The 27505-nt window shown below is 41.0% G+C and overlaps 1 protein-coding gene across 1 annotated transcript in view; it reads right to left on the reverse strand.

Annotated features, from left to right (window-relative positions):
- The window catches only part of LOC144798321 (uncharacterized), a 192401-nt gene that overhangs the window by 15715 nt on the left and 149181 nt on the right, over window positions 1–27505 (reverse strand). The window contains exon 5 of the mRNA XM_078669134.1: window positions 20724–21314. Coding sequence (XP_078525260.1) covers window positions 20724–21314 — 591 coding nt within the window. The remainder of the gene's footprint in view (window positions 1–20723; window positions 21315–27505) is intronic.

Genomic DNA, 27505 nt, shown 5'->3' on the forward strand with positions numbered 1-27505 from the left:
CCCGACATTGAAAAAATGTCAATACTAGAACCTTTGGTACAGTTAAAACAACTGATTAAAATACATAGACAATTAGTCCAATATGTAATGCGGACTTCAACAGTCCAACCAGCTATTAACATTCCACAGCTGACCCCTCATCAGGGAAACACAAACAAAATTACACCACAGAACATACAGTCATGTCTGGGTAAAGTACCCGCAAAACGGGAACAAATTCCATTCTGGTTAGCACAAAAAATCACTCAAATAGAGGCAGTATTTCCGGATACTACCCCTACTGAGAAACACAGAATTCTGACTATCTGTCTTCCAATAGGGATCGCACCACATGTGGAGGACTGTGACACTTGGGGCACAGTCTTTGCTTCCATTTACACAAAAACACATGGTATTCCGTCCATGGCGGTAATACCCGATGTGCTAAGACAGATTCAAAATGAATGCGGTCCAGAACCTGCTTTAACTCTGGGTATGAAATTACTGAAAGACTTCAAGCAGGTCTCAGCTTTATTATTATCTAACATAAAAGGAGAAGCAGCATCTGTGGCGATACGCCAGAAATTGAAAGAAACAGATATAGCAGAACAACCATTTGAACTTGTCAGAATCATAGAAAAATCCTATGAAGAGCTAGGAAGAGATAGTTTGGGTGGGAAACCAGTAAAACCCCAACTAACTGAAAATCCTGAAAAGATATTTATTAAAAATAATCTAAACACTCCAAAAAAGAGCTGGGATGGAAATAAACAATCCACTCCCAAAGAAAAAAGATTCCAGTCCAGAGAAAGGTCTCCTCGACGGAGAGAAAGATCTCTGGACCAAGGAGACAAGTCTCCCCAGAGGGAGCCCTCTGAGAAAAAATACAACCTTAGAAATAGGGATAATTTGAAGAAACCTGATAGATATCAAGATATTGATACACGTCCCTCTCGATCTTTTCAGACTTTCTCGCAGAAATCGGAAAGAAGAGGACGGTCAGAACACAGGGAAGAGCACGTCAAGTCCAAAGACAAGGAACCTGCTCATCAAAGTAAAAAATTACAATTTCCAAAAAAGAAGGTAGCCAGCAATAAAGTAATCAAACATGCTGAGGATCCTGAGGACACAGCTGAAAAACGGAGAGTGGGCTCAGACAATGCTAGACAGCGCAGCAGAAGTGAGCATAGCTCGCAAGATCCTGATGAATCATCTGGAGACAGTGGACACGAATGAATACATTCAGGTGGAAACTGCAGATACCAGAGTTAGCAAACCTCATAAAATATACGAAATAACATTACGTATAGAGGGAGATAAGACTAGGAAAATAAGGGGTCTATTTTGGGATAACCTCTCCAAAGGCTATGATATCCTTTTAGCTGAAAAAGACTGGCCACCGGAGTTTGTCAGAGAGTGCCCTCATGGCGAAGAAATGATTATGCCTGCCTTCTCAAATCACATTCCAATTCATAAAAAATATACACTTGCAAGAAAGTGGGCAGTAGCCCAAGCTCCTGCATTATATAAAAACCACGTTGGATGGGATGAGGACTCTCCTCCTCACAAAATCCAGTTAAAATCTCAACCAACTGCACAGAGGCAGTACCCAATTAAGCAAGAAGCTAAAAAACAGGTCAGGGAGATCTTAGATCAACTTGAATACCAGGGGTGATTGAAACATGCACCTCACAAATGAACAATCCTTTGTTTCCTGTCTCCAAGCCAGACGATTCATATCGTCTAGTTTTGGACTACAGACACCTTAACTCATGTTGCAAAACCTTTGCAGTACAAAACTCACATAGTGCAGCACTAATGAATAACATCATGCGCAAAAAATACAAAACAACATTAGGCATCTCTAATGGATTCTTTTCTCAAAACATAGCACCTGAAAGCAGGTATTTGACCGCTTTCTCAATAATGGGCTCGCAGAAAAAAAATTCTGTCGACTCCCACAGGGGTTCAAGAACAGCCCAGGATTAGTCTCAGCAAGAGTAACAGAGTTACTACAGATATATGATGAGGCATTATCTTATGTCGATGACATCTATCTAACAGATGATGACTTGGATACTCACTTGAAAAGAGTGAACACCATAATACTTGGGTTCGCAGCAGAGGTTTACAAATTCAACTTTAAAAAGTCACAAATTGCCCATCTAACTGTCCTGTTTTTAGGATATGAATTATCAAGTGAAGGCAAAAGCCTGGCAGACAATTTCTTAGAGAAATGTGCTGTAATCCAATGTCACAATCTGTAAAAGACAATTCAGGTCAACAAACTGAATTAATAGCTTTAAAAATGGCGCTCGACATTGCCGATCGCGAATTCCCGACACTAATAGTGTGCGATTCGTATTACTGCGTCAAATCATACAATAACGACTTGCAGAAATGGGTTCAAAACGGTTACAAAGATGACACAGGTGCCACAATAAAGCAAAAATCGCTTTGGGAACAAGTAGTTCTCTCACAGAAAGAACTACCAAAGACTCACGTGATACATACACTGAGTCATCAGCGTGATGGCGTTCACGTTTCAGGGAATTAATTGGCTGAGACAGCCACAGCGGAAGCAACTAAACCGGCTTCCTTAGCTACAAAAAAGGGTTCAGAAAAATACATAGACGGGGAAACGATGCTGGCGATAAAAACGTCATCAAAAGGCGACTGTGCAGTACTACCCGTCAACTATCCACTCAATTATACATACATAATCGATGCAAACTCCGTTCCTTTTCCTCAAATGCCTGGAGTGGGGGATAGGGTAATTCCAAACAGGAACAGGAGAGGCTTCTTAATACAAGAAGCACATATGGGTAAAGGTCTAAGGCATCAGAAGATCAAGGAATCTCTGACAGAATTACAATCAGAATACTGGTGGCCGGGAATAAGCGTGGATAATCACAAATTTGCAAAAAAATTGGAAAACTGCAACAGAGATCGCAGTGGCGAACCGGCCGACATAGTGCCAGAACACCTAATAGAAAGCATAAGGCGATCTATACGCATGATTAAACAGGAAACATGCGTCCCAATGTATATTATTTAAGACTAGATTCACTTAAAATGTAGACCCCAGCTCTCGGCAGACGCCAGAACTGTTATAAAAAGATTTTGCGAGTCTATATCAGCACATACGCATTGGCTTGCTACATTCTGACCAGGGTCCTGCTTTTAGCTCTCGAGCTTAGAGGAAGACCGCGACCAGCATGGGCATTGCATTGCGGTAATCTTGTCACTTCCTTCCTGAGGGAAACGGGATGGTGGAAAGAAAAAACTGAGACATATAGCAATCTATAACGCCAAAAGGTATTAGGTTCGGGGGTTGGGTGGGTCAAACATTTAATAAGTGTCCAACGTAGTCTTAATAATCTGCCAAGAAATTCTCTAAAAGGTTTCAGTCCGTACGAACTATTGTTCGGGACTAGAATGCATATCCAGGACCTCGATAGTCAAACTTCAGTGGTAGAAAGAAAATGCTTTGATATCAAAGAGCGTTTGGCTATTTTACAGGACTTAAATGAAACAAGAAAAGACCTGAGCAACATAAAGTTGAAACAACAGCCAACAGCCACTGAAGAGAAACCACCTGTCCCAGCAAGGCCTGTCTGGATTCCAAAGATTGGGGATCCTGTCAGAGAGAAAATTGCGGTGAAGAAGGAATTTGGGCCTTCTTACAGAAAAGCAGTACCTGTCTTAGCTATCAACGGAACAAGATCAGTTGTACTACCGCCCCTTGCTGGTAAAAAGGAGAACCGAGTTGTATCCATCGACCTGGTTAAACCACAATCATGTGGCCAATAATAAGTAGTAGGCCAAGTGGACTCCCAAGAAGTAGCAGAACACCAAAGTTTGCTACAAATCAAGAGGTTCAAACTGAGAGACTAATCACATTTGATAAACCTACAGTGAATCAACGAGGACTATGCAACAAAGCCATGGAACTTATGCCTCTTGAAACCCAAATTGTAACAATTCGTCAAGAAACACCTGTCTACAACGATGTAGCCACAGACTATGCTAATGAAACAAAGAAAAATCCAGAAGCAATTCCAACAATTGACAGAACTGCATCAGGCTACTTCATCAACTTCGATGACTTTTCTGAGGATCCGAGTGAACCTGAGGAACAGCCAACAAAAACAAAAACTCTTAAAGACAAAACTAAAGAACTCTTTCATCAACTAAAAGAAACCTATCTGATTTCTCCATGGATTGAATTTTGGGTGGTGCTTGGTGTACTTTTCCTCCTGCTTTGGCTCATCATGGTGCTATGCTTGGGACACTTCATTGAGGGAAAATATGTTAAAATGGACACAGCAAGCCAGAACATCAACCTGGTCCTAAAGCCACACAAGTCTTCACACATCGAGAAAAGAGAACTTTCTTCAGTAAACTTCACAGCCAATCCAATACCCGGTGGGGTAGCTTGGGACAAAACAGATTACGATATATATGGCCCGGAAGAGCTCTTGAAGTATCCTCATCAATTTAAGGTTTCATTAAGTGACTTTGTAAAACCGAGTACATTCTCTGATGATTGGGACTTTGAAAGTATTAATGATATGATGTCAGACTTAGTTATGTCAGCAAAATTTACAGAACATGATTATTTACAAGGTTCATCGAATTATGATCAGATGTACTGCTACAACCACTATGCTAACCATTATTTGCATAAATCTGCTCAACCTAGAAATGTTTTAAATTATAATCAATGGGAACATTGTGCAACTCCACCAAAAGGTAGTTCAAAAACATTCCATGAGAAATTCCCACACTTCTCAGGGTTTAACACAAGTGAAGCAGAAACATTTTATTTCAAATTGTTAAATAAGACAGGAATAAAAACCATGCTAACAAATACAACATTAATCTATTCAGAACCATTTTTTGAAAAAATGAATACATTTGGTTTTGATTTTTGGAAAGATAACATTGAAACGAAAACAATCTGGGGTACTAGAGACTGGCAAGTTCAAGGTATAGAATCATTATTCAGAGCCTGTATGATCCCAGAACAAATTATATTTTTGAATGACACAATTCAACAAACACTTGATATGTAGTTGGCAACTCTACTGTCTGAGAATAGAAATCCTACAACTTGAGACTGACCAGCTCTAATCAGTGGAGAGATGATCGAAGAGCCTATTTAGGATACGTTAGGTAGTAACTAAAAGTATAGGTACTCTGAGACCCTAGTCCAAAACTCAAGATCTGTATATAAAGTGTCTCTATCTCTTGTATTTTCCAGTCACCTGTTGAAGATAAATTACTAACGTTTGAATAATACTAGATACCGTCACCGAAGCCATACATATTGCAAATCTTCTTATCATGTAAGTGCTCAGAAAAAGAACTCAAAAAAGTTTTTATAGGAAATGTTCTGAAACCATGAGTAAATTTTAATCATAAATCCTTTTTCAAGCTCCAGTAATCTGACGGTTGAAATCGCTTACTACAGAAATCAAGAAAAGCAAAGTATATCTTATACATCAATATAACCAACCTCTCTTGTAAGTATGAGACTTTATTAAGAGTCACTATAAAAGGAGAAACTAGGCCACTGATAAATTCTAAAAGGGTCCTCCAAGATTTACATGGCTGTATGAATTTATTCGCTGTTCCCTTTCTATTAAAAGGTCCTTATATGTCCGTTCCAATTCTTTTATATGCCCTTCCATCTCCTGGAAAGCTAGTATCGCAAGGAAATGAAATTTAAAGTGTTGATGTACTGCTACACGAATATTATTTGCAAAAAAGGTTTAATTCTAGGCTACAAGAAAATTTGTAAATCGTTGCTTAAAAGTGTAGAAATAGTAATTGTATGTATGTAATTTTCCTTTCTGTAAATTTACTCTCCCTCTTTTAGATATTTTCGTGGCTGCTCCAGAAGAAGGCGCTGGTCGCCGAAACGCGCGTAGAGAATTATCTTGCCACCTTCTTTTAATTTCATAGGCATTCGAATATGTAATATGTAATTTGTGTATTATGTTTATCTTTTTTTGTGGAAATTATATTTTTTATTGTGCATTTTAATTTTAAAATATTGTACTGTGTCAATTTTTTAATTGTCAATAAATTGTCCAAACCAAGAAGTATTGTTGTAGCCTAGTTTCCTTATAAATATCAACATTGATTTATTTCGCTCTGGTTGCCTAGATTGATACATATCAAGTGCTTATTCTTTCCCTGGTCTAGGAACCTTATTCTTTTGTACCCAGGGGGTCCTTGTTAAATACACGCAAATTTTCCCACAGCTTGTCTGTGCAGGGCTTTCTCCTTTTTTTGTTGTTAAGAATCCAAACTGTACTTCACTTCCTTGCTTTACTAACTAACCAAAACCTTGATATTATCCATCCTTTCACATTGCCACCATCTGGTTTAAAATTAATAATATGGCCCTTCAAAAAACGTTTGGTTTTACCGACGAGGAATTTGAGTTGCTTGTTGGTACCTCTAGCTCATTTAATAACACCACAAGTGAACCCAATCGACATAATGACGATACAAAGAAATTATTAGAACTCAAAAAGAAACTCACACGAATTGAAGCCCATGGTGAATTTATGTTGGCATACTTACGCCTGGGCATTATCCCAATGGGTCTTCGTGTAAGAAACATCCCTGGCCTCTTTGTTCACTACAAAGCATTTCTAGATAAATGGAGTAGAATCGCAAGTAGGTGTTCAAGAGACCTCATGATGTTAATCGTCGAAACAGCTAAAGAGCTAGCGTCAGAGGTTAGATCAGAAGTTGAAGAACTTGAAGATAAAATCAAAAAAATGGGAAATATAGAAGATGCTATTAAAAAGATTGCAGACTGTAATAAAGAACTTGAATCATTTTCTAGCTACCTAGATAAAAGAAAGAATGACAAATTAATGAAAGATAAACGATTTGCCACTATTGAAAACACCTATCCCTACCTGAAACCTGAATTCTATAAACAAAATCATTACACTACAGAAAATAGAGATGAACAACAACGAGTAAATACCTTCTCACAAAGTTCTGAATCAGAAAATGAGAATGAAGGTTACTATAAACCAGAACCAAACTATAATCAGGCTCATAATAGAGGAGCTCATAGACCATCTTTTTTAGGGAACAGAGGGAGAGGGCGGGGACGCCCAAGGGTCCATTTTCAGGGACAACCGAGAGGGAATTACCAACCCCAACATCACCATCAACAACAGGAGGAACCTCAATTCATACACGAAACCAGAAGCAGGCAATATTGGAAGCAGGGAATGTAATTCCCATTTTCAACCTTTCAAAAATTAACCTAGATACATCCAGTATCGCATTATTATCTAAAGGTCTCTCCTATGTCCCTCACTCTACTCCTAACCTTTTTGAACTTCATTGCGACATTATCTCTTTTTTTCGCAAAATCTGTTTAAAAAAGTTTTTTGTAATAAATAATCAGAGAAATGAAGAATCCGCTATAATAAAACCATTGAGTCTTCCATCAACTTTTAGTCCGTCTTTAGAACAACTCGGACCAGAAGTTGCTACCTTCGAACTGGTAGTTCTAAAAAAACTAGATCAAGCCCTGAGGTTTATACCTAAACCCATTTACAACCTAGACAAGGAAGAACATCAATCTTTGCTAAATATTTCTTCCAATAAAGATTCAACTATTAAGAGTTGCGACAAGGGAGGTGGCATCGTACTCATCGATACCACCCAATATGAATTAAATATGCTGAAGATGCTGGATGATGGAGCCTTCTACTGTCCGGTTCAAACATACTCTGTACTAAATTTATCCAAAAAAATAATGTCCTTGACAAAAACAGCTTTAGAAGATGGATTAATCAGTACCAAGGAATTTGAATTTTTAAATCATAATTCAGGCAAAACGGCTTGTATTTATGAACTTCTCAAAATCCATAAGAATCTAAATGATCCGCCCTATCGCCCAATAGTCTCTACTATTGGTACTGCTACTGAACCACTATCCAAGTATATAGACAATTATTTGCGTCCGTTTATACCAAGAATCGAATCCTATATTCGAGATACGGGCAACATGATAAAAAAGATAGAAGGACTACCATTTAACTCCAATCGTGACCTACTTGTCACTATGGATGTAGAGTCCTTATACAGTAACATCCCGCTAACAGAAGCCATGAAAACCACTTCTTGGTTTATTGATCTACACAGCATCCCTTGCCCAAAAGCATTTCTTTTGGCATGTCTAGAGATTGTTTTAACCGAAAACTTCTTTGAATTTGGACCTAATATCTACCGCCAGATCAAAGGTGTAAGTATGGGCGCGTCGGTAGCTCCTTCGATTGCAAATATATTTATGGCGGCATTCGAAAACAAGTATATCCAGAATGAGGTGGCCCCCTTTTTCGAGTCTGTCTCCCATTGGTCCAGATATATAGACGACATCTTTTTTGTCTGGACCGACGGGAGGGAGACCCTGGACAGTTTCATTTTATGGCTAAATGCGGCAGATCCCAATCTTCATTTCACTTCGCACATTAGTAGTGATAAAGTTGAATTTCTGGATATAGAAATAATAAATGATGTTGGCAATTTGAAAGTAGACTTACATGTAAAGCCCACGGCTAGGATCACCCTTCTGCACTATAGAAGCTTCCACCCAAGATCACAAAAGGATAGCATCCCTTTTTCTCAATTTCTGCGAGTCAGACGTAATTGTACCAATCTAGCTGACTTTGACCGACAAGCACTGACTATGAGAAGTAAATACATTGAAAGAGGTTACCCTCACCGGCTGGTGAGACATTCCTACAAACGTGCCCGTTATTACGACCGGGACTGTCTACTTAAATCTAAACCCCCGAAACATACTGATCAAGTTGTTTGCATAACCAAGCATTCAACAATTGATGTAAAGATTAAACAAGTAATACATTCTAACTGGCACATCTTGAACAGCAACTGTTCCGCTGAACAGAAACTAGCTAAACCTATCTTTGCCTATAAAAGAAATAAAAACATAAAAGAATATATTGTTCACTCGCGCTTTAATAACGCAGCAGTTGGAAGAAATCTGGCGCAAAGATCGATTATAACAAACAACCCAATTAAAGGAACTTTCCCTTGTTCCTCCTGCTCCTCCTGCACTAATATCCTAAGAGGAGAAGAATTTGTTCATAATGGACATAGAACAAGTGCCAAAGAAATGTGGAACTGTAGATCCTCCAATGTGGTCTACTTTATTCAATGTCCCTGCCTCTTGGGGTATATAGGAGAAACTTCTCGTATGATCCAGACACGCCTTAATGAACATCGCTCTGCGATTAGAACCAAAAAACTTGCAGCCCCAATGGTAAAACACTTTCTGGACAAGGGACACAGTGCTGAAGACTTCAAATGGCGAATTCTAGAAAAAATTCACATCTCTGACACTAATGGTGGATTAGCCATTAGAAAGAAAAGGGAAGTCTTTTGGATTTTTGTTTTTAATACATTCCGCCAGGGGATGAATAGCGAAATCCCATGGGAACATGCTATATGTTAGGTTGCCTTTAAATACATAAATCAGCCTCACTGAATTATCCTTTTTATATTTATTTTTATTTTTTCATTTTTTCATTTTTTGCTCCATATTTTAATTATCAAGTGCAATTTTAATAACTGAATTCAAAGACTAATATTCAGGTAGAAAAATAATTGCAAACATTATTTGTACAAAGGGACTAGAAAAATCCCCCTCTCTATTTCCCTTCTTATTCTACACGTAACGAGTCTTTCTTCCATTTCATTTCCCATGTGCTGCCAATTTGCAGCAATCCCCGCCTCCTAACAGCACTGGCTTTGCCCCTACAGGAAGTATCTGCTCCAGGTTTCCTGTTTGCGACACAGTCCTGTTTCTATTTCCTTGCAGGAAAGAGCCCTCTTTCTCTCTCTACAGGGCCACACCTGATCCTCTTTATTCCATTAACCGCACTATATAAACGCGACTCGCAGCACACTCAAACATCTTCCATCGCTACACGGCTGCAGAAACGCTGTGTCCCGCCGCCGGAAATAGAGAGCCCTGTTAATCTATATTGGGTAAGAGTATCTTACTATTTAGTAAGACTTTTTAACTTCAGGTGCACCTATCGCTTATTTTACTTGCCCCTTTTTGTGTTTCTCTCTTTTTCTACCCTCCAGACAGTGAGTTTTTTTAACCTTGCGCCATCAACTACTCTGGAAGTAACTTAACCTTGTACCACCAACTATTTTGAAAATATTCAAAAAAAGGTAAAACAAGCAATGAAAATGTATAAGTCTATATAGTCTTGCTTGTCTAACTAATATGACTTAGAAACGCCAAAACAGAGAGCTCTTATTATAAAAGTTTAAAATATTCTATCCTAATATACAGGAGGCTACTGCCAATAAGATCCCCACATCAGGAGGATTACGCAGGATGCATGCCCTTCTCTCTTTCCTTCTTCCCCTCGCATCTTTATTGAATTTCTAAGCCCATCTTTGGCTTAAGCGTCTTAAAGGTTCCGGACGGCGGGACGAATCCATATCTTTCTAACTAATCAGGTAATTCACCAGTGTTTAAATAAATAAAAAAATAACACGACATTACTATAAAATCGGTTACAAAGATAGTTCTGTATTATATCTAGATTCATGACCTTGGTGTAATGAACGTAGAAATGCTCTTGTATCTGATAAGAAAGAGAACATTATACCAATTGTAGGAAAAGATGGCAATTATCTTTAACTACACTTTTCAAAAGGGATTCTTATAATCTCCAAAAATCTGTAGTTGGCAACTCTACTGTCTGAGAATAGAAATCCTACAACTTGAGACTGACCAGCTCTAATCAGTGGAGAGATGATCGAAGAGCCTATTTAGGATACGTTAGGTAGTAACTAAAAGTATAGGTACTCTGAGACCCTAGTCCAAAACTCAAGATCTGTATATAAAGTGTCTCTATCTCTTGTATTTTCCAGTCAACTGTTGAAGATAAATTACTAACGTTTGAATAATACTAGATACCGTCACCGAAGCCATACATATTGCAAATCTTCTTATCATGTAAGTGCTCAGAAAAAGAACTCAAAAAAGTTTTTATAAAGATCGTAGGAAATGTTCTGAAACCATATGAGTAAATTTTAATCATAAATCCTTTTTCAAGCTCCAGTAATCTGACAGTTGAAATCGCTTACTACAGAAATCAAGAAAAGCAAAGTATATCTTATACATCAATATAACCAACCTCTCTTGTAAGTATGAGACTTTATTAAGAGTCACTATAAAAGGAGAAACTAGGCCACTGATAAATTCTAAAAGGGTCCTCCAAGATTTACATGGCTGTATGAATTTATTCGCTGTTCCCTTTCTATTAAAAGGTCCTTATATCTCCGTTCCAATTCTTTTATATGCCCTTACATCTCCTGGAAAGCTAGTATCGCAAGGAAATGAAATTTAAAGTGTTGATGTACTGCTACATGAATATTATTTGCAAAAAAGGTTTAATTCTAGGCTACAAGAAAATTTGTAAATCGTTGCTTAAAAGTGTAGAAATAGTAATTATATGTATGTAATTTTCCTTTCTGTAAATTTACTCTCCCTCTTTTAGATATTTTCGTGGCTGCTCCAGAAGAAGGCGCTGGTCGCCGAAACGCGCGTAGAGAATTATCTTGCCTCCTTCTTTTAATTTCATAGGCATTCGAATATGTAATATGTAATTTGTGTATTATGTTTATCTTTTTTTGTGGAAATTATATTTTTTATTGTGCATTTTAATTTTAAAATATTGTACTGTGTCAATTTTTTAATTGTCAATAAATTGTCCAAACCAAGAAGTATTGTTGTAGCCTAGTTTCCTTATAAATATCAACATTGATTTATTTCACTCTGGTTGCCTAGATTGATACATATCAAGTGCTTATTCTTTCCCTGGTCTAGGAACCTTATTCTTTTGTACCCAGGGGGTCCTTGTTAAATACACGCGAACAATTCAACAAACAACCTGTCTTGGCCTAGCCAAAATTAAAGACTTAAACAAACCGTCTATTCCAAAGCCAACACATGACAGTAATAGCACTACAGAGGTTGAGATAGACGTATCCCATATTTTAAACCAAAACAGAACATATCCTGATTGGAAGAAATGGTTGATCTGGCCCACAGACACAAATAACTGTCAAGATAGATTCCTGAACAACATACAGGGTTCAAATTGACCAGGCCAGACCCTAGATACTCCCAGAGACAACATCCAGGGATAATAACAACATACAGTGTAGGAAAACTCTGCCTCGAATGGCTACAGACATCCACACTGGCAGAAATTAAGCAACACTTGACTTTACTTAAAGAAGGTGCTGACTTGCGTGATTTCATAATGGGACCACGCAAACAGCGTCAAAAACGTTTCGTAGCGGCCTCTATATATGCAGCTTATAACGAAGTTTGGAAAGAAACTCAAATTAAAACAGCAGAGAAAATACGGGAAATTGACCGTATTAATTTGGAAAAATCACTTTCTGTTGTGGACAATGGGTTAATGACTCTGTCTTCCAGAATATATTCACTGGACAGTATTGTATCAACTGCAATCGATATAATAGAACAGGACATGCTAATGTTACAACATGGTCAGTCCCAATTGCGTTCTATTGTACAGCTTGGCTGGACGTTACAAAATCTGCGTTCAGGCTACGTGCCTTGGCGTTTAATCAACATAACGTCACTATTCTCTATCTATAACCTTACTGATATACAAATCAGCTTGGCACAAAAGGGAGCAGAATATACATTTCTGAGCATTGAAAAACGTGAGAGATTACCATTGACAATGTCAGAACAACCTGTCATTGAATGGATAATACACGGAATCATACCTATTCCGATAACAACTTTCCAATTTCAATACTGCCAAAAGTATATACAGGCAGGCCAGTATGAAAGGTTGGGTAAAGGATACATCAAGTCATCATGGAAATTACCTTACACACACACATGTTATAGTAAAAAAGGACAGAATGTATTTCTTAGTGGTGATAATTGTGAAAAATCACTAAGTGGTATACTTCTGTGTCAGGGTATAAATTTGCATGAGGCCTGTGAGGGGACTTCAAATAACCTTTCATGTCACCAGCTTGGCACACCTGCAACTCGAATAGAGCCATTCTTTAGACGGCTTTCTAACGGGAGCTACATTCTAATAGTGGACCGCAGATGTTGTGGCCTGGTGCCAGGAAAAGCTTATCTCGTAAGCGTAACGTCCAGGATCACTTGCTGTGAGCAAGTATTGTATCCCAACGACACTCCAGACAGGGAGGGAAAAATTTGGCCCAGTCTGAAAATCTCTTCTATTCGAATTGATACTTTAAGCAGAATGAAGTCTGTTCTTCTACAGACGCCTGTGCCCTTGACGTCATCGAAAGAAACTTATGATCTCCAAGTTGCAAGGACAACGACAGAGATACATGCATTATTATCAACAAATTGCCCCCTACACTTCGCAGAAATGCTAAACGAAATCTTAAACATTTCTGATACGAATGGTATCGCGAGTGTATTTAAGTAAATTTTTTCGGGACTGTTGACACCTTTCAAAGCAGTCCTGGGCATATTTCCTAATTTTGTCCATTCGATCTTTGGTGGCCTTCCACTCCTGTTAGGACTCGTAGCAGGCATTTTATTTTTGATTCTCCTGCTTCGTTATGGCAAGCCAAAACGCGGACAAGACTCCAGCAACAATGGAAGAAACGATCCTAGCTATACGCTATTGGGACCGCATAACTAAAGTCCTTGGATTAGCCCGGCTAAGAGATCTGAATATGACCTGGTTTCTTTCATTCAGACCCATCTGGCAGAATTGTATCTTACCTGTGTTAAGATGTATGCTGTGCGGAGAAGAATGCGTGTTAGACGTCTGTCTCACACTACAATCAGAAGTACCTTTGGATACAGATACTTTGCTAAGTCCAGTAAAGGCTCATGCATCGTGTTGTCCCCAGCGGTTACCCATCCTGATGACGGCATTCGTGGAAACTTCACCACTGCGATTAAAGGGTAGTGAAGTACAAGATGAGAGCAGCATCAACCAGGTACGACCTTCTGTGAGCAATGCTGATCAAAACATCATTGAAAGCAATCATGCTCACGACTGCATGGTAGCGACATTTTCCAACTTGGTCGAACTTTCACCTGAAGCGGTAAACTGCTTTTTTGAAAGTCTGTCTGAAATGATGTTCTCCCCCGAACAGAAAGAATGAACTTTTAAGCAAATGAGCACTCAGCGTTCCCTGAACTCTGAATTTGGCCTTCAGCTTTGAAAAACAAAAGCTTCTGAAAATATGTGGAACTGTTTTTAACTTCTTCCCTTGAAAAAACGAAATCATTTTTTTTCCCGATTCCAAAATATTTACCTTTTTTTTGGCACTCATCCTCTGCTTAAAGTAGAACTATTCTTAAAGAACAGAGCTTCTATTTTTAGGAACTCTAGAGACAATATATTACCTCAGCCTCTAGCATATTTACAAATAACTGTATTTTTATATGTGATGGAATGGTCTCGCACTTTCTTTTCTATATTAAGAGCCATTTCATGTGTAATTTTCGCAAATCATTCATGCTGATATATATGTGCATCCTTTTTAATGAATGATTACACTGCTTGAAAGCATACAGTACCTATACTCATTTTTCGTGTATTTCGCATATGCCATTTCAAATGCAAAATAATGTGTTTTGGGGTGGATCGGTATACACATGCACCGTTAGATATGTTTACTATTGCTTAGTTTAGTAATTATGGACATGAATTCGTGGAGTGGGTGTAGTGTGTTTATCTAGGTACCTGAATCGATATTCCTATTCTCTGCCCTTGTCCGATTATAAATCAATAATATCCCTACAACGGCATAGAAATCCGTTTCATAATTTGGTCATAGCGCATGCTGTCACATTAAGCAAGACTATTCCTCCAGCCCCCTAGAAAGCACACCGAGTTCTTAAACAAATCCAAGCCTCCAGCAACCTGGGAAATCCCCGCCTGCTATTGTTTTGATTTCGTCCGAGAACTCCTGTAAAGCACTGTAAGAACGACCAGTTCTTAGTGACATCTTTATTGACGTCTTATGTCCATCCTTACGTCAGGTATAAATATACCAACACTGCCTTAAGCAAACACACGGTGGTGATGAATCTGGAGCAGCTACTACTTGCCCGAGAGCCCAGCTGATGCGAGAGCCCACGGACGCTGCCCCTCCCTTTTGACGCGCTGAGAAAGACGCTGTCTTTTCTCCTGCAGAGAAATCCAGCCTCCGGCGTTTCCAGCTTACCTTTGCGGGTGACTGGGATACCGAGTCCTGAGAGAGAGATACCAGCCCTCCTGCCTTCTAATACCCAGGTACTGAACTGACTAAACCCTTACAGAGAATTCTTGAGTCAGATTATTGGCAAAACAAACTTAACTTAAATTGCTACTTACTTACTCCTTCCCACGTATTAGGCTTAGGTCAGGTACACCGGGGTATGCATAGTTAGAAGCACCAGTTGAGTACGATTAGTCAATGTATATATGTATGTATCTATTTTATCCATTTTAAAGTATCATATGGCTAAGAAACCATATCCATGCTTTTACAGTATTATTTCATAATCCTGCTTTTACTGTATGCACTGTACTTATAAGTATTGCAATTGTAGCAATTCATTTCTCTTGTATGAGGAAAGAGACTGCTCAATAAATAACACCTTTTATTGAAAAACGCCCGTCTCTCTTTTTCTCTGCAATCTGGTGAAACTAAGTACGCACCTTTTGACTGAGTGAAATAACTGCCTTTTGTTTTCACACGACTCTAGAGATACACTCTTATTCAGGGAGAGCAAAGTTGTCATGTTTTATGGTTGTCAGAAACTAAATCCCTTCTTGTCTATCCAGGGAGGTTAAACTCCTCCTCGCTTATTCGAGAAAGTTTCTAGTGAACTCTGAGCTAGCTGGCAAAAAACTTAAGTCTAATATAGCCAGTAGAGACCTAGATAACCTCAGTCCTACGTCTACACTACTGAAGATATTATTCCAATGCGCAGAGCCTATTGGGACTATAGGAACTACACTACAACGTTTTCCCGTCTTAGTATCACAGGTTTCAACACCAGTCCTACTCCAGTACCCGACTCCTCCCCTGAACATAAGTCTTTGGACAAAATCCTTCAACCAAAACTCAGTTAATTCTCTACTGTTTCGGAAGCATTGGGGCTCGAACTTCTGAAGTCTACCAAAACGGGATCACCCCAAGATCCCTGTCCCCAGTCGATGCTCAAAAAAGTCCCTATTCCTATTGCCTCTTATCTCACTGATATATTTAATGGGATGTTTAGCTCGGGGATCTTTACAAAACTGTGGAAAAAGGCCTCCATTTTACCACTTATAAAAAAAGCCAATTTGGACACTGATAACCCAGCAAACTATCGCCCTATCGCTAGGGTGCCATCTCCAACGGAATTAGTTGAAAAACATTAACTCTCAAATGACAAAGTTCATCCAGGACAATCAGATATTGGACCCTGCCCAATTCGGCTTTAGGGCTGAGCATAGCACAGAGACAGCTCTAATCAAGACTACAGATGAAATAAAATCTATTCTTGATAAAGGAGGGTCTGCAGCACTTATCCTCCTTGATCTGTTGGCAGCGTTCAATACTGTGGACCACGCCACCCTCATTAACCACCTTGAAAAATTGGGTATCACTGATAAAGCTCTTGGACTACTTCAGTCATTTTTAACAGATAGGAGCACTCAGTCAGGTTGGGAAACCTTACATCTAAGTCCTTTTCCCTCCCGTGTGGGATCCCTCAGGGATCCTCCCTGAGTCCCCTACTCTTCAATATCTTTGTCATTGAACTCTCCTCTCCGATTAGATTATTCGGGTTTTCACCCACTTCACATGCAAATGACACACAAATTGTTGTTTCGGAATCAAACAAAGTAGAATTTAATACCTCCCAGTTTCACGACTGTATGAGAGCAGTCAGTAACTGGATGGGTAAGCATTGCCTTAAACTGAACTCGGTGAAAACCAAGGTAATTTTATTTGGCAACAAACCCCAATTCTGGAGCCAAGCATGCTGGCCTAAGGAGTTGGGAACTCTTCCCACCCCGGGCCAAAAAGTAAAAAATCTGGGCATAGTCATTGATGATAAATTGAATCTCAACAAACACATCTGCTCGGTCATCTCCTCTAGTTTTAATACTTAGAGAATCATTAAGAAGATTCTATCGTTCATTCCCCTCACCTCCAGAAAAACTGTTATTTCCCTACTAATCCTTTCCAAATTGGATTATTGCAATGGTCTATATGTTAAGGTCCAACAACAGTACATCAGGAAATTACAAACTGTTCAAAACGCAGCAGCCGGGCTTATCCTTGATTTGCCCAAATCTTATTCTATCTCAACTCATATCAAATAGCTGCACTGGCTTATAGTGGGTAACCGGATCAAATTCAAGGCTCTGTGCCTTACTTATAAAGCTTTACATGAGTCCGGCCCCAGGTACTTCAAACCGGTCCGCGTCCTCTTTACCCGCAATGGAATCTCAATGACCCTGGAATTCTGAGAAATCCTAAAGATAAACAGTGAGGAATCCAGGAGGAAGGGAAAGAAAAACAGAAACCAGATATCTGATCGCAGCATCAGAAACAAAAAGAAGCGATTCCTTTAACTCTTCTTGCATATTACATAACAAACAAGTTTAAGCTATTGGCATTGTAAATGACAATGCTTTTTATTTAAGTTTTAAAAACAAAAACAAAAATAAAAGGCATTGTTATTTGTAATGTGAACACCTCAAACTCGCGTAAATGCGCGACCTATTGCATTGCAAATGCTTGTTTAGGACTTGTGCCCTGTGAAAAACAGTCTTGGCTTATGCTTGCAGTTTGTATCCTTCGGTACTAATTAGCAGTAATCAAACAGTACTTTTCAGTACCAATGTGGACCCTTAGACAAATGTAAGCCCCACCGAACAATCCTGAGGAGTCCACGATTCTATCCTAAAACAATCAGTACGCTTAAAACATGGGGAAATCAGTGCCCCTCACCACACAGCTATGTTTAGCGCCTAAACAAGTACCTTTTATACTGCTGGTTTTGTAGCAACACATGCCCAACCCCAAACGCGCAGCTGAACCTTTTCAAATATTTTTTATTGCAATATGTGCGTTTTGTTAAGGGGCGTGAAGGCCATTCGGGTTATATAAAGCAGGAAGTCGTGGGTTGTGAACACTTAATTGGGGCAATACAGCTACCTTTTCCTTTACTACACGTCAGAGGTGGAGAAAGAGAGCGATTTGCTGCAAGTCACACTTTTGTTTATGTGTGGACGCTGAGATTGGAACCTAAATTTCCACATCCCGGGTTGAGCAATTTTGGGAGGACCACCAATGAAGGAGTGCTAGAGTACTCATCAGGGAGTACTCTAAGAGAGACCCGGCGGCGAGTACTCACGCGCACTACATTCACTGCTCTGCCGTCGTTCCCTGCTCGCACTACGGGAGCCGTTCGTAGAGTATCTGCACCCACCGCGCTCTCCGAGGCTCCAATCCTCAAAGCATCGGTAGAGCCGGTCTGTGTGTCAATAGAAGGCAGGAAGTGGGCCGGCAGGATGAGCCTGGGGGAGCGTGGCTGACGTCAGCGCTTATTATCATTACAACCCCCCTTCCCCCCACCCCCTCCAGCCTGCAGAGTCCCCAGCGCTGAGCAGAGTGCAAGCAACCAAACCAGAGGGCACCCTGCGCCCGCCGCCTCCTGCTACACAATCAACTCCAAAAGAACAATATTTTTTAACCAGGGAGCTTTAGGGCAACAAATATACTTGTGAGTTGCTCAAAAAACCTTTTACTGTTGCCTGAAAGAAGTATAGCATTGTTAACAATATATGACATGGGCTCTGCCTCCTCCAATCCCGGGCAGCCCAGTCCAGTCCAGGGGGTTGGTTCCCCGGGGAGAGGGAGCTGCCAGGCCCCGCACACACCATTGGTGCCGGGAGGGGCGGCATGTCGGTGGGGCCGGAGTGGGGCTGCCTCCCGTCACATGGACGTGTTATCTAAGGGCTCACGTTCGGGCTGGGAACGGGTCAGCTCACTTGGTGAAAGCCGCTGCTCTACTGCGGGTGGGGACGCGTGACGTGAGCTGTCTAAGGTAGAAGCTGACGCGCGCGACCCAATCCCAAGGCGCATGGCAGAGTCGGATTCCGACGCGCGCAACCCAATCCCAAGGCGCGCGTCGGAATCCGACTCTGCCATGCTTTTTAATGTGCGCGTGGCCATCTCCTGTCTCCAGTCGTTGTCGGCTGAACCGACAGCTATAGTCTCTCAGCGAGAGCGCGCTTTCGCGCGCTTTTCGCAGCGAGACCTAATGAACTACTTTTATTTCTCCAACAAGAAGAAACATTTCATCAGACCATCAAATCATATCAATGCATTGAGAGGCATTTTTAGGAATGATAGTTTTTAAACATGAAACAGTCATGGACTCCCACCGTCCCTTATGACAATGCTATATTAATGAACTAAGAGGGAAGTCATGTGTACCATACATGTGCCATAGCTTATTACTGCATGCAGCACCTTTATAGTCTGTCAGGGGAAAGTTTTGTGCAGTGCACACCCTGCACTCAAGCATTTCAAGGTGCCGCCATGTGTAATAATAAAGAAAAAGAAGACATGATGTAATAATTGTGGGGCACTGAAGTACTTACCTACATGGTAAGAAAGCTATGTCATGTAGGGTGTGTGGTTGGAATAGTGTTGTCATTCTTTTGTGGGAACTGTTTTGTGTAATGGGTGATGACCACTAATGTGCATTTACTGCGTTATTGAATGGAACTGTTTGTTGGATGACAAGGCATGAGAGACAGACGTGCAATGTATTGTTTTCAGTATTCTGGTAGCTTTACACAGCTCGGCAGGACCCTATACTTTCTTATGATTGTAGTCTACTTAGCTGGTGACTGCAGAGGCCAGGATCACACAGTTTGTTGAAGAGGAAAGCCTGGATTATTCCTATGTTTTCTAGTTTCATGTTGTGCATTGCATATAGGCTAAATGGGTAGCTCTTTCTCTGTAGAGGACCTTTAGTCAATTAAGCAGGGCGAGGGGGAACTTAGGGAACAATTTGCGAGTTGCTCTGCCTTTTTTAGTAGCTCACAATGATTTTCACTGATCAGAAGTAGCTCTCACTATGGAAAAGGTTGGAGACCCCTGCACTGGACTCTGTGCACACTATACCTCATTTTGGTATAGTAGATACAGAGCCAGCTTTCTGCAATGATGTCTTAAGGTACATACCTACAAACCTAGTTGGCATTACCCTTATATTTTGTCGTCTTACAGTACATAGCGCACCATGAGATCAGTGGGCTGTGACCATCCCTTGATTTTTTTAATATATAAATGTAGACCTATGCGCTTGTCTCTTGATTGCAGAAGATCTGTAATAATGTAAGCCAAAGGTTGTCCTTAGGTTTCCCTTACTGCTTACAGTAGCCTTTCTTAACCTTAGCTGAGAACCCAAGTGGTGTGGCTTGGACCCTCAACATGCAGGATCACGTATAAACATGTAAAATAGAAAATTCAGTGATTCTTTCTCTGCTAGGATACCTTAATTTTATCAGAAACTTTGCAACCACTTATGAAAATTAAAGAGGAAATGTATTCCTCATATTTAAAATGCTGTAAAGTATTTGTATTTAAGCCCGTGGATTTAGAGTTGGTCTTACCCTCCTCATTCTCACTCAAGTCGTCTTCGTTCATTTCAACAGCATTCTCTTCATCTTCATCTTCATCTTCATCCTCCTCATCACAGGACCAGGATTTCTCAGAACTTCGGTCTGACCAGCTATAGTTCTCCTCATCTTCTTCATCATCATCATTGAATGTGTACTTCACCTGTGCACTCTTTTCTCTGAGCTGGTACCAACGTTTTGAAGTCTCATCAGGCTCAGGTGAGCTATATCGCTTTCTGCATGGTCGCTGGCTATGTGGGTATGCTGGAAAAATGCTGGATTCTTGTTCCTTAATTGTTGGTTGATGTTGTTCTGCTACAGAGTAAGTTTGGGTCTTTGCTAAGGCTGGGTTGATCTTTTGAGAAATTTTAGAGCTGAATGTTTTGGCAAGATTGCTCCAATCGGAGTGAAACGGTGATAGAGCTGTGGGCAACTGCAATGCTGGGGGAGGCTTTGACTGTATTGTTGGCAGATACAAGGGTGATGGCTGTGATACAGATCGTATTGGTGCTTGAGGTTTCTCAGGGACATAACTATCAGTGCCATCAGGAAACTGACTGCGATCAAAAAGTTGTTGATGTTCACCTAGAAACAAAAACATGCACATTTAGTCATATAGATTAGGCATAACAGTGAATAGAATCAGACACAATGTGAAATGCAGGACCGCCCTGCTGAAAATAGAGAATTTTCAGAACAGCTAGATCAGCCTGAAGAGGTGGGTGCCAAGTATATAAGACAGCCTTCAAAAGAGGACTATTTTCATGTACTGCTCGTTTCATTTAGCTGTGTTATTTTTAAGGAAAATTCAAACTAATGCCATAATGACTGTTCTTTCATAGATTTTTAGGGCCTCCATCACTTGTAATAAGGTACTCCAATTTTAGGTGGAAACAGCTGCTTACAATCAAATCGGGATTATGATGATTGTTGTTATACCCCATCAACCTGCTGACATGTGTACTTAAGGACCACTCTGAATGTGGGAAAAATGAGCAGAAATAAATGTACCTACAAATATGTCAGTTTTTATTCCCAATTACAAACGCAAAACTTGGAACATTGAGCTAATACCACACCAGGATATTAGGAAGCAGGATGAGGAATTCCAGGTATAATATTACTTTACGAATTTCAGGTCATCTTGGAATGAGGGGTATTAGTAGGATGTTTTGATTGAAACTTAACCACTTTTGTGCATCGGACGGCGCCCGACGTCACGGTGGGCGTGTGCTGACGACGGCCAGGGGCCGTCCAAATCCCGCCTACTTAATAAAATCCCTGCACAGTGCGATAATTCGCGCAGCGCAGAAGGGTTTAAAGGCGCTCCTAGATAGTTCAAGTGAACCTTCTAAATTAGTAAAACATGCTTATTGTAAGTTACAATTGTTATCAACACCCACAGGACGGTAAGCCATACATATTTACCATTCAGCAGAAGCAACTAGTGGCACAATGAAAATGTTACATACTTACCCAGTAAGCATCTGTTCTTGGCATGTACTGTAGATTCACATGCTTTGCATACTCCTGCCATCTAGTGTTGGGTCCGGATGTTGGCACTATGGCTTTCTTTGAAGAAGTTTTTCCAGTGACGAGGTAGGTGACGACTCCTTTCAGTGATAGTGTGCATGGGCATCAACTCCATTGTTAGATTGTTTTCCCGTACAGAGTGAGAATGGAGTTATAAAGGTGGAATAGAGATGTCCATGCGTATGTATGTAAGATAAGAAATAAAACTGCAACAGGTATGGGTACCCAGCGAGGCAGGTGGGCGCATGTAAATCTACAACTCTACATGCCAAAAACAGATGCTTACTGTGTAAGTAACATTTTCCGTTCGAGGCATATGAGCTGTAAATCACATGCTTTGCATAGACTATACAGCTGTATTCTCCCAAAGCGGTGGTTAACCTGTAGCTGTTGCAGTTGTTTGAAATAGCGTTTTAAGTACTGCCTGGCCTACATTAGCTTGTTGCCTCGCTAACACATCTACACAATAGTGTTTGGTGAATGTGTGCGGTGTAAAGCATGTTGCTGCCTCACAGATTTCCACTAAGGGAATATTCCCTAGAAAGGCCATAATAGACCCTATTCTGTGGGTGGAATGCGCTCTAGGGGGTACTGTCAAGGTTCTCTTCTCTTTTGTATAACACGTTTTGATACATTACACAATCCATCTTGCAATGCCTGATTTAGAAATGGATTGCCTTTGTGTGGTGGCCAAAAGGTAGCAAAAAGCAGTTTCGTTTTACGAATATCTTTTGTTCTTTCGACATAATATAGTAGAGCTCTTTTAACGTTTAGTGCATGTAGAGCTCGTTGTGCTACAGAATCAGGTTGAGGAAAGCATACAGGTAACTCAACTGATTGATTGATGTGAAAAGCCGAACCTACTTTAGGCAAAAATTTGGGAATGGTTCAAAGAATCACTTTGTCTTTGTGAAGTTGACAGAAAGGCTCCTGGATAGTTAGAGCCTGGAGTTCCCCAAATTGCCTTAAGGAAGTGATTGCAAAAAGAAAGGCAACTTACCATGAGAGGAATTGTTATTGACACCTGTGCATTGGCTCAAAAGGTGGACCCATTAGCCCTGTAAGGACTATGTTCAAGTTCTATAGTGGTGCAGGTGGAACTCTTGGTGGTAATACTCTCTTTAGTCCTTCTATAAAGGCTATAATAACTGGTAAGAGACAAAAGTTGCCCATTTTGTAAGCACGCAGCTATTGCAGGATGGATGCGTAAGCTAGTCCAGTCTGCTGCAAGTGTAACAAACAACAAATAATATTTTGTATAGAAGCATCTAAAGGATTGATATTGTTATTGCAATATATAACACATCAATTCCATTTAGCTGCACTCCTGGCCTCTTTAATGATATTCATACAGACTGGTGGAAGATTTAAATAGCTAAACTCTATGACTTCAGGAGCCAGATTGCTAGGTTGAGTTCTTTGGGATCTGGGTGTCTGCTTTCTCTATGGCTCTGAGTGAGGAGACTGGAATTGAGATGCAGCTTTGGTGTGGAACTACTGACAGCTCCAGCATGGTGGTGAACCAGGGTTGACGGGCCCATGTGGGAGCTACTAGGATTAGTGTGAGGGATGGTTGCCTGAGTTTCCAAACTACTAATGGAATGAATGGGAGAGGCAGAAAAGTGCAGGCAAATATCCCTGACCAGTTCATCCATAGGGCAGCCGGTGTAGGTACCTGGAGGTGAAGCTTGGGAATTTTGCGTTTTAGCTATTTGAGGAAATCCCCATTGTTGAAAGTATGGGAGGAGAACCTGAGGGTGAAGTTCCCACTCGTGTATGTGTTGCCTTTGCCTGCTTAAGAAGGTCGGCAACCTGATTGTTCACTCCTGAAAGGTGTTCTGCTAGGAGAGACATTTTGTGAAGTATGGCCCATTTCCAAATGGTCTGTGCTAGGCGTGACAGTTGGAGAGAGTGTGTCCCCCTTGCTTTTATATATAGTACATAGCTGTCATGTTGTCTGTGCGAACTAGAACATCTTTGCCCACGAGGTGAGTTTGAAAGGCTTTGAGCGCTAGAAACACTGCTAGCGGCTCTATGTGATTTATATGGAGATCTTTGTGCTTTTGACTCCACAAGCCTTGTATTGTGTGATCTTGTAGGTGAGCCCCCCTAACCAGTGAGAGCTGCGCCTGCGGTTAGTACTGTCTGTGGAACGGGATTGATGAAGGGACGCCCTTTTGTTAAGTTTTGTGGGTTCCACCACTGCAGAGAGCACTGGGTGTGGCCGTCTACCAACACCAGATCGGTTAATTGACCCTGCAACTGGTTGCACTGACTTGCTAAGCATTCTTGAAGGTGACGCATCTGAAGCCTTGCATGGGGAATAATCATGATGCAAGACGCCATCATTGCTAGTAGTTGCATTAATACCCAAGGTGGTAATGAGTTTTGGGTTGAAACGGAGTGATCAAAGCCTGGATATTGTGAATCCTGGCTGCACTGGGAGATGCTAGTGCTTTGTGAGCATCTATAAGGGCCCCCAGATAGGTTTGTGTGTTGGAAGGTTGAAGATAGGATTCCAACACATTTACTGTAAACCCTAGTTGATTCAGTCATTGAAGTGAAAGTGGAGTGTGTTGGAGACAGTTTTGGTAAGTTCTAGCTTTGATAAGCCAGTCGTCCAAGTATGGGAAGACATCAATATGTTGTCTTCGCAGGTGGGCCCCCACAAGTACGAGACATTTTGTGAATACATGGGAAGCAGTGGCGACTCCAAATGGTAGCACTTTGAATTGGTAATGTTGACCCACTACAACAAATCTGAGATATTTGTGATGAGCGGGATGTGGAAATATGTCTTTTAAATCTAGCGTAGTCATGAAGTCACCCTGTTGCAGAAGTGGGAGCACTTGTTAAAGTGTTACCATGTTAACAAGATCTGATTGTATGTAATGATTTAGCTCTCTGAGGTCTAGTACAGGTCTCACAGAGCTGTCCTTTTTGGGGATTAGAAAATACAGAGAGTATACGCCGGACTCCTGATATTGTAGCGGTACAAACTCTATGGCTCCCTTTAATAAGCGAGACTGAACTTCCTGTTTTAGGAGGTGCAGATGTCTGGTGACATTTTGTGTGAATGTGGTGGAATGTTTGAAGGATTGTTGGCAATCTCCAGGCAATAACCATATTGGATAATTCCTAGCACCCATTTGTCTGTAGTTATTGGTTGCCAGATGTGGAGGAATTGTAAAAGATGTCCTCCAACAGGTGTTAAATGATCAGGGGGAGTGTAGGCAAGTCATTGTTTGTTAGCAGCGGGGGAATTGCGTCTTGTGGAACTTTGACCTCTTCCCTTGCCATTGTTACCTCTGTAACCTCCTTTAAAGTAATCTCTGGAGGAGGAGGATTGATTGTTGCCTTTGTATGGTGCAGTAGTAGTGTCTGAGGAGATGGTCTATGACCTTCCACGGTAGAAGGAGTGACAAAAAGAGTCCCGAATAGAAGGAGACTGTAGAGCTCCCATAGATTTAGCTACTTCTGAATCCTTTTTTATCTTTTCTAAGGACGTACCTACTACCGGTCCAAAAAGATGTTCTTCGTCAAATGGTGTATTTAAAATGGATTGCTGGACTTCAGGTTTAAACCCAGAACTCATTAGCCATGCTTGCCTCCTTAATAAGAGACTGGTATTTATTGCTGTAGCTGCAGCATCTAAAGGACACCTAATTGAAGAATTTGAGATGAGCTTCCCTTCTTGGACTATGTCCTGAACTTTAGCTTTATGCTCTTCTGGGAGAAGTTTGAGCAATTGCTCCATCTCGTCCCAGTGTGCCCTGTCGTACCTGGCAAAAAAGGCATGTGTGTTGGCAATACACCAGTGATTAGCTGCTTGGGTGGCTACCCTTTTACCAGATGCATCTATAAGTTTGGACTCCTTCTCTGGAAGGGGGCATCCCCTGAAGTTTGAGAATTTGCCCGTTTACAGGTCTTAGAGACTACTAAAGAGTCCAGTGGGAAATGTTCCTTAATAAAAGCTGGATCTGATAGGGAAGGATTGTATTTTTTATCTATCCTGGGGTTGAGAATGCGTGCACAAACAGGGTCTTTGAATAGATCATCTGCATGTCTCATCATGCCCTTGAGCATAGGGAGAGTGTGGCTAGACCTTTGCGAGCTACTAAGGGTTTTAAATAGAAAATCCTCTAAGGATTCTTTATGTAATTGTACCCCCATGATAATCTGCAGCTCTAGATAGTAATTCTATGTAACCTACATTGTTGTACGGTGGGGAAGGCTTTGTAGGATAAAGGTCTGGGTCATTATTTGTGGGTGAGTCAGTATTATAGTCTTTCCAGGGATCTGAGGGTAAAGGCTCGTCCCCCCATTCCCATCATCCTGATCATCATCCGGTAGTTGAGGAGAGGTAGTTGGCGTAATTAATAAGTGATGTAAATGTGGGGAATGAGGTGGGAAGAAGGAGGAGGAGAGGGGTTAGTACCGACATGCTTCCTCTTCAAAGGAATATGTTGAGTGTGTTCTGACTCAGGCTTACGTTTCTGAAGCAATTTGGTAGACAGATGTCCGGTTTGAGGATTAATATAGAGTTCTTTCTGTTTGGGGTCCGATTTCGGAGATGGGACATTGAAACAGAGATCCTGCAGAAGAACTGGAACATCTTTTTGTTTTCGGTCCCGGAGGTATTGGTTGAGAAACCGGATTTTGTTTTGGCGTCAAGAGTTTCCGCTCCGAAGTGGGTTTGGTTTGGAGGCCGAAGGCTTCGACTCAGGGCCCGACTTTGGCCGACTCAATCCCGAGCCGGAAGGCTTTGATGCGTATTTCGGTGCCGAGCCTGAAGGCAGGCATTGGTAACATCTTCACGGTGCCGACCGTGGCCCAATGGGAGAGGTGGGACCGGAGCCTTTTTATTGGGCTGACTAGGGGTTTGGGGCAAGGAGTGTTCAGTACTCACGATACATTGACCTTGCGGCATGTCGTCTTCTAACTCGGAGTCTGATTCCGAAATGGATACAGGTTCTTAATGTTCTTCTTCGGCCCCTTGTGCATCGTAATCTTCCTGCTCTGAACCTTCTCCGAAGATGTCCGGCGTGGATTCAATGTTGTGGCTTTGCATTTCACAACGTCGAGCCCTATGGCTGTGAAGCGTTTTCTTCAAAAGGAAAGACTTGCACGCCTTGCAGTCCTGTTCATTGTGCTCCGGAGATAAGCACAGGTTGCACACTTCATGCGAGTTGGTGAGCGGGTATTTCACGTGGCACCAAGGACAGAATTTGAATGGCATTTGT

This window comes from Lissotriton helveticus, chromosome 12 (assembly GCF_964261635.1).
Source record: "Lissotriton helveticus chromosome 12, aLisHel1.1, whole genome shotgun sequence".
Lineage (NCBI taxonomy): Eukaryota > Metazoa > Chordata > Amphibia > Caudata > Salamandridae > Lissotriton > Lissotriton helveticus.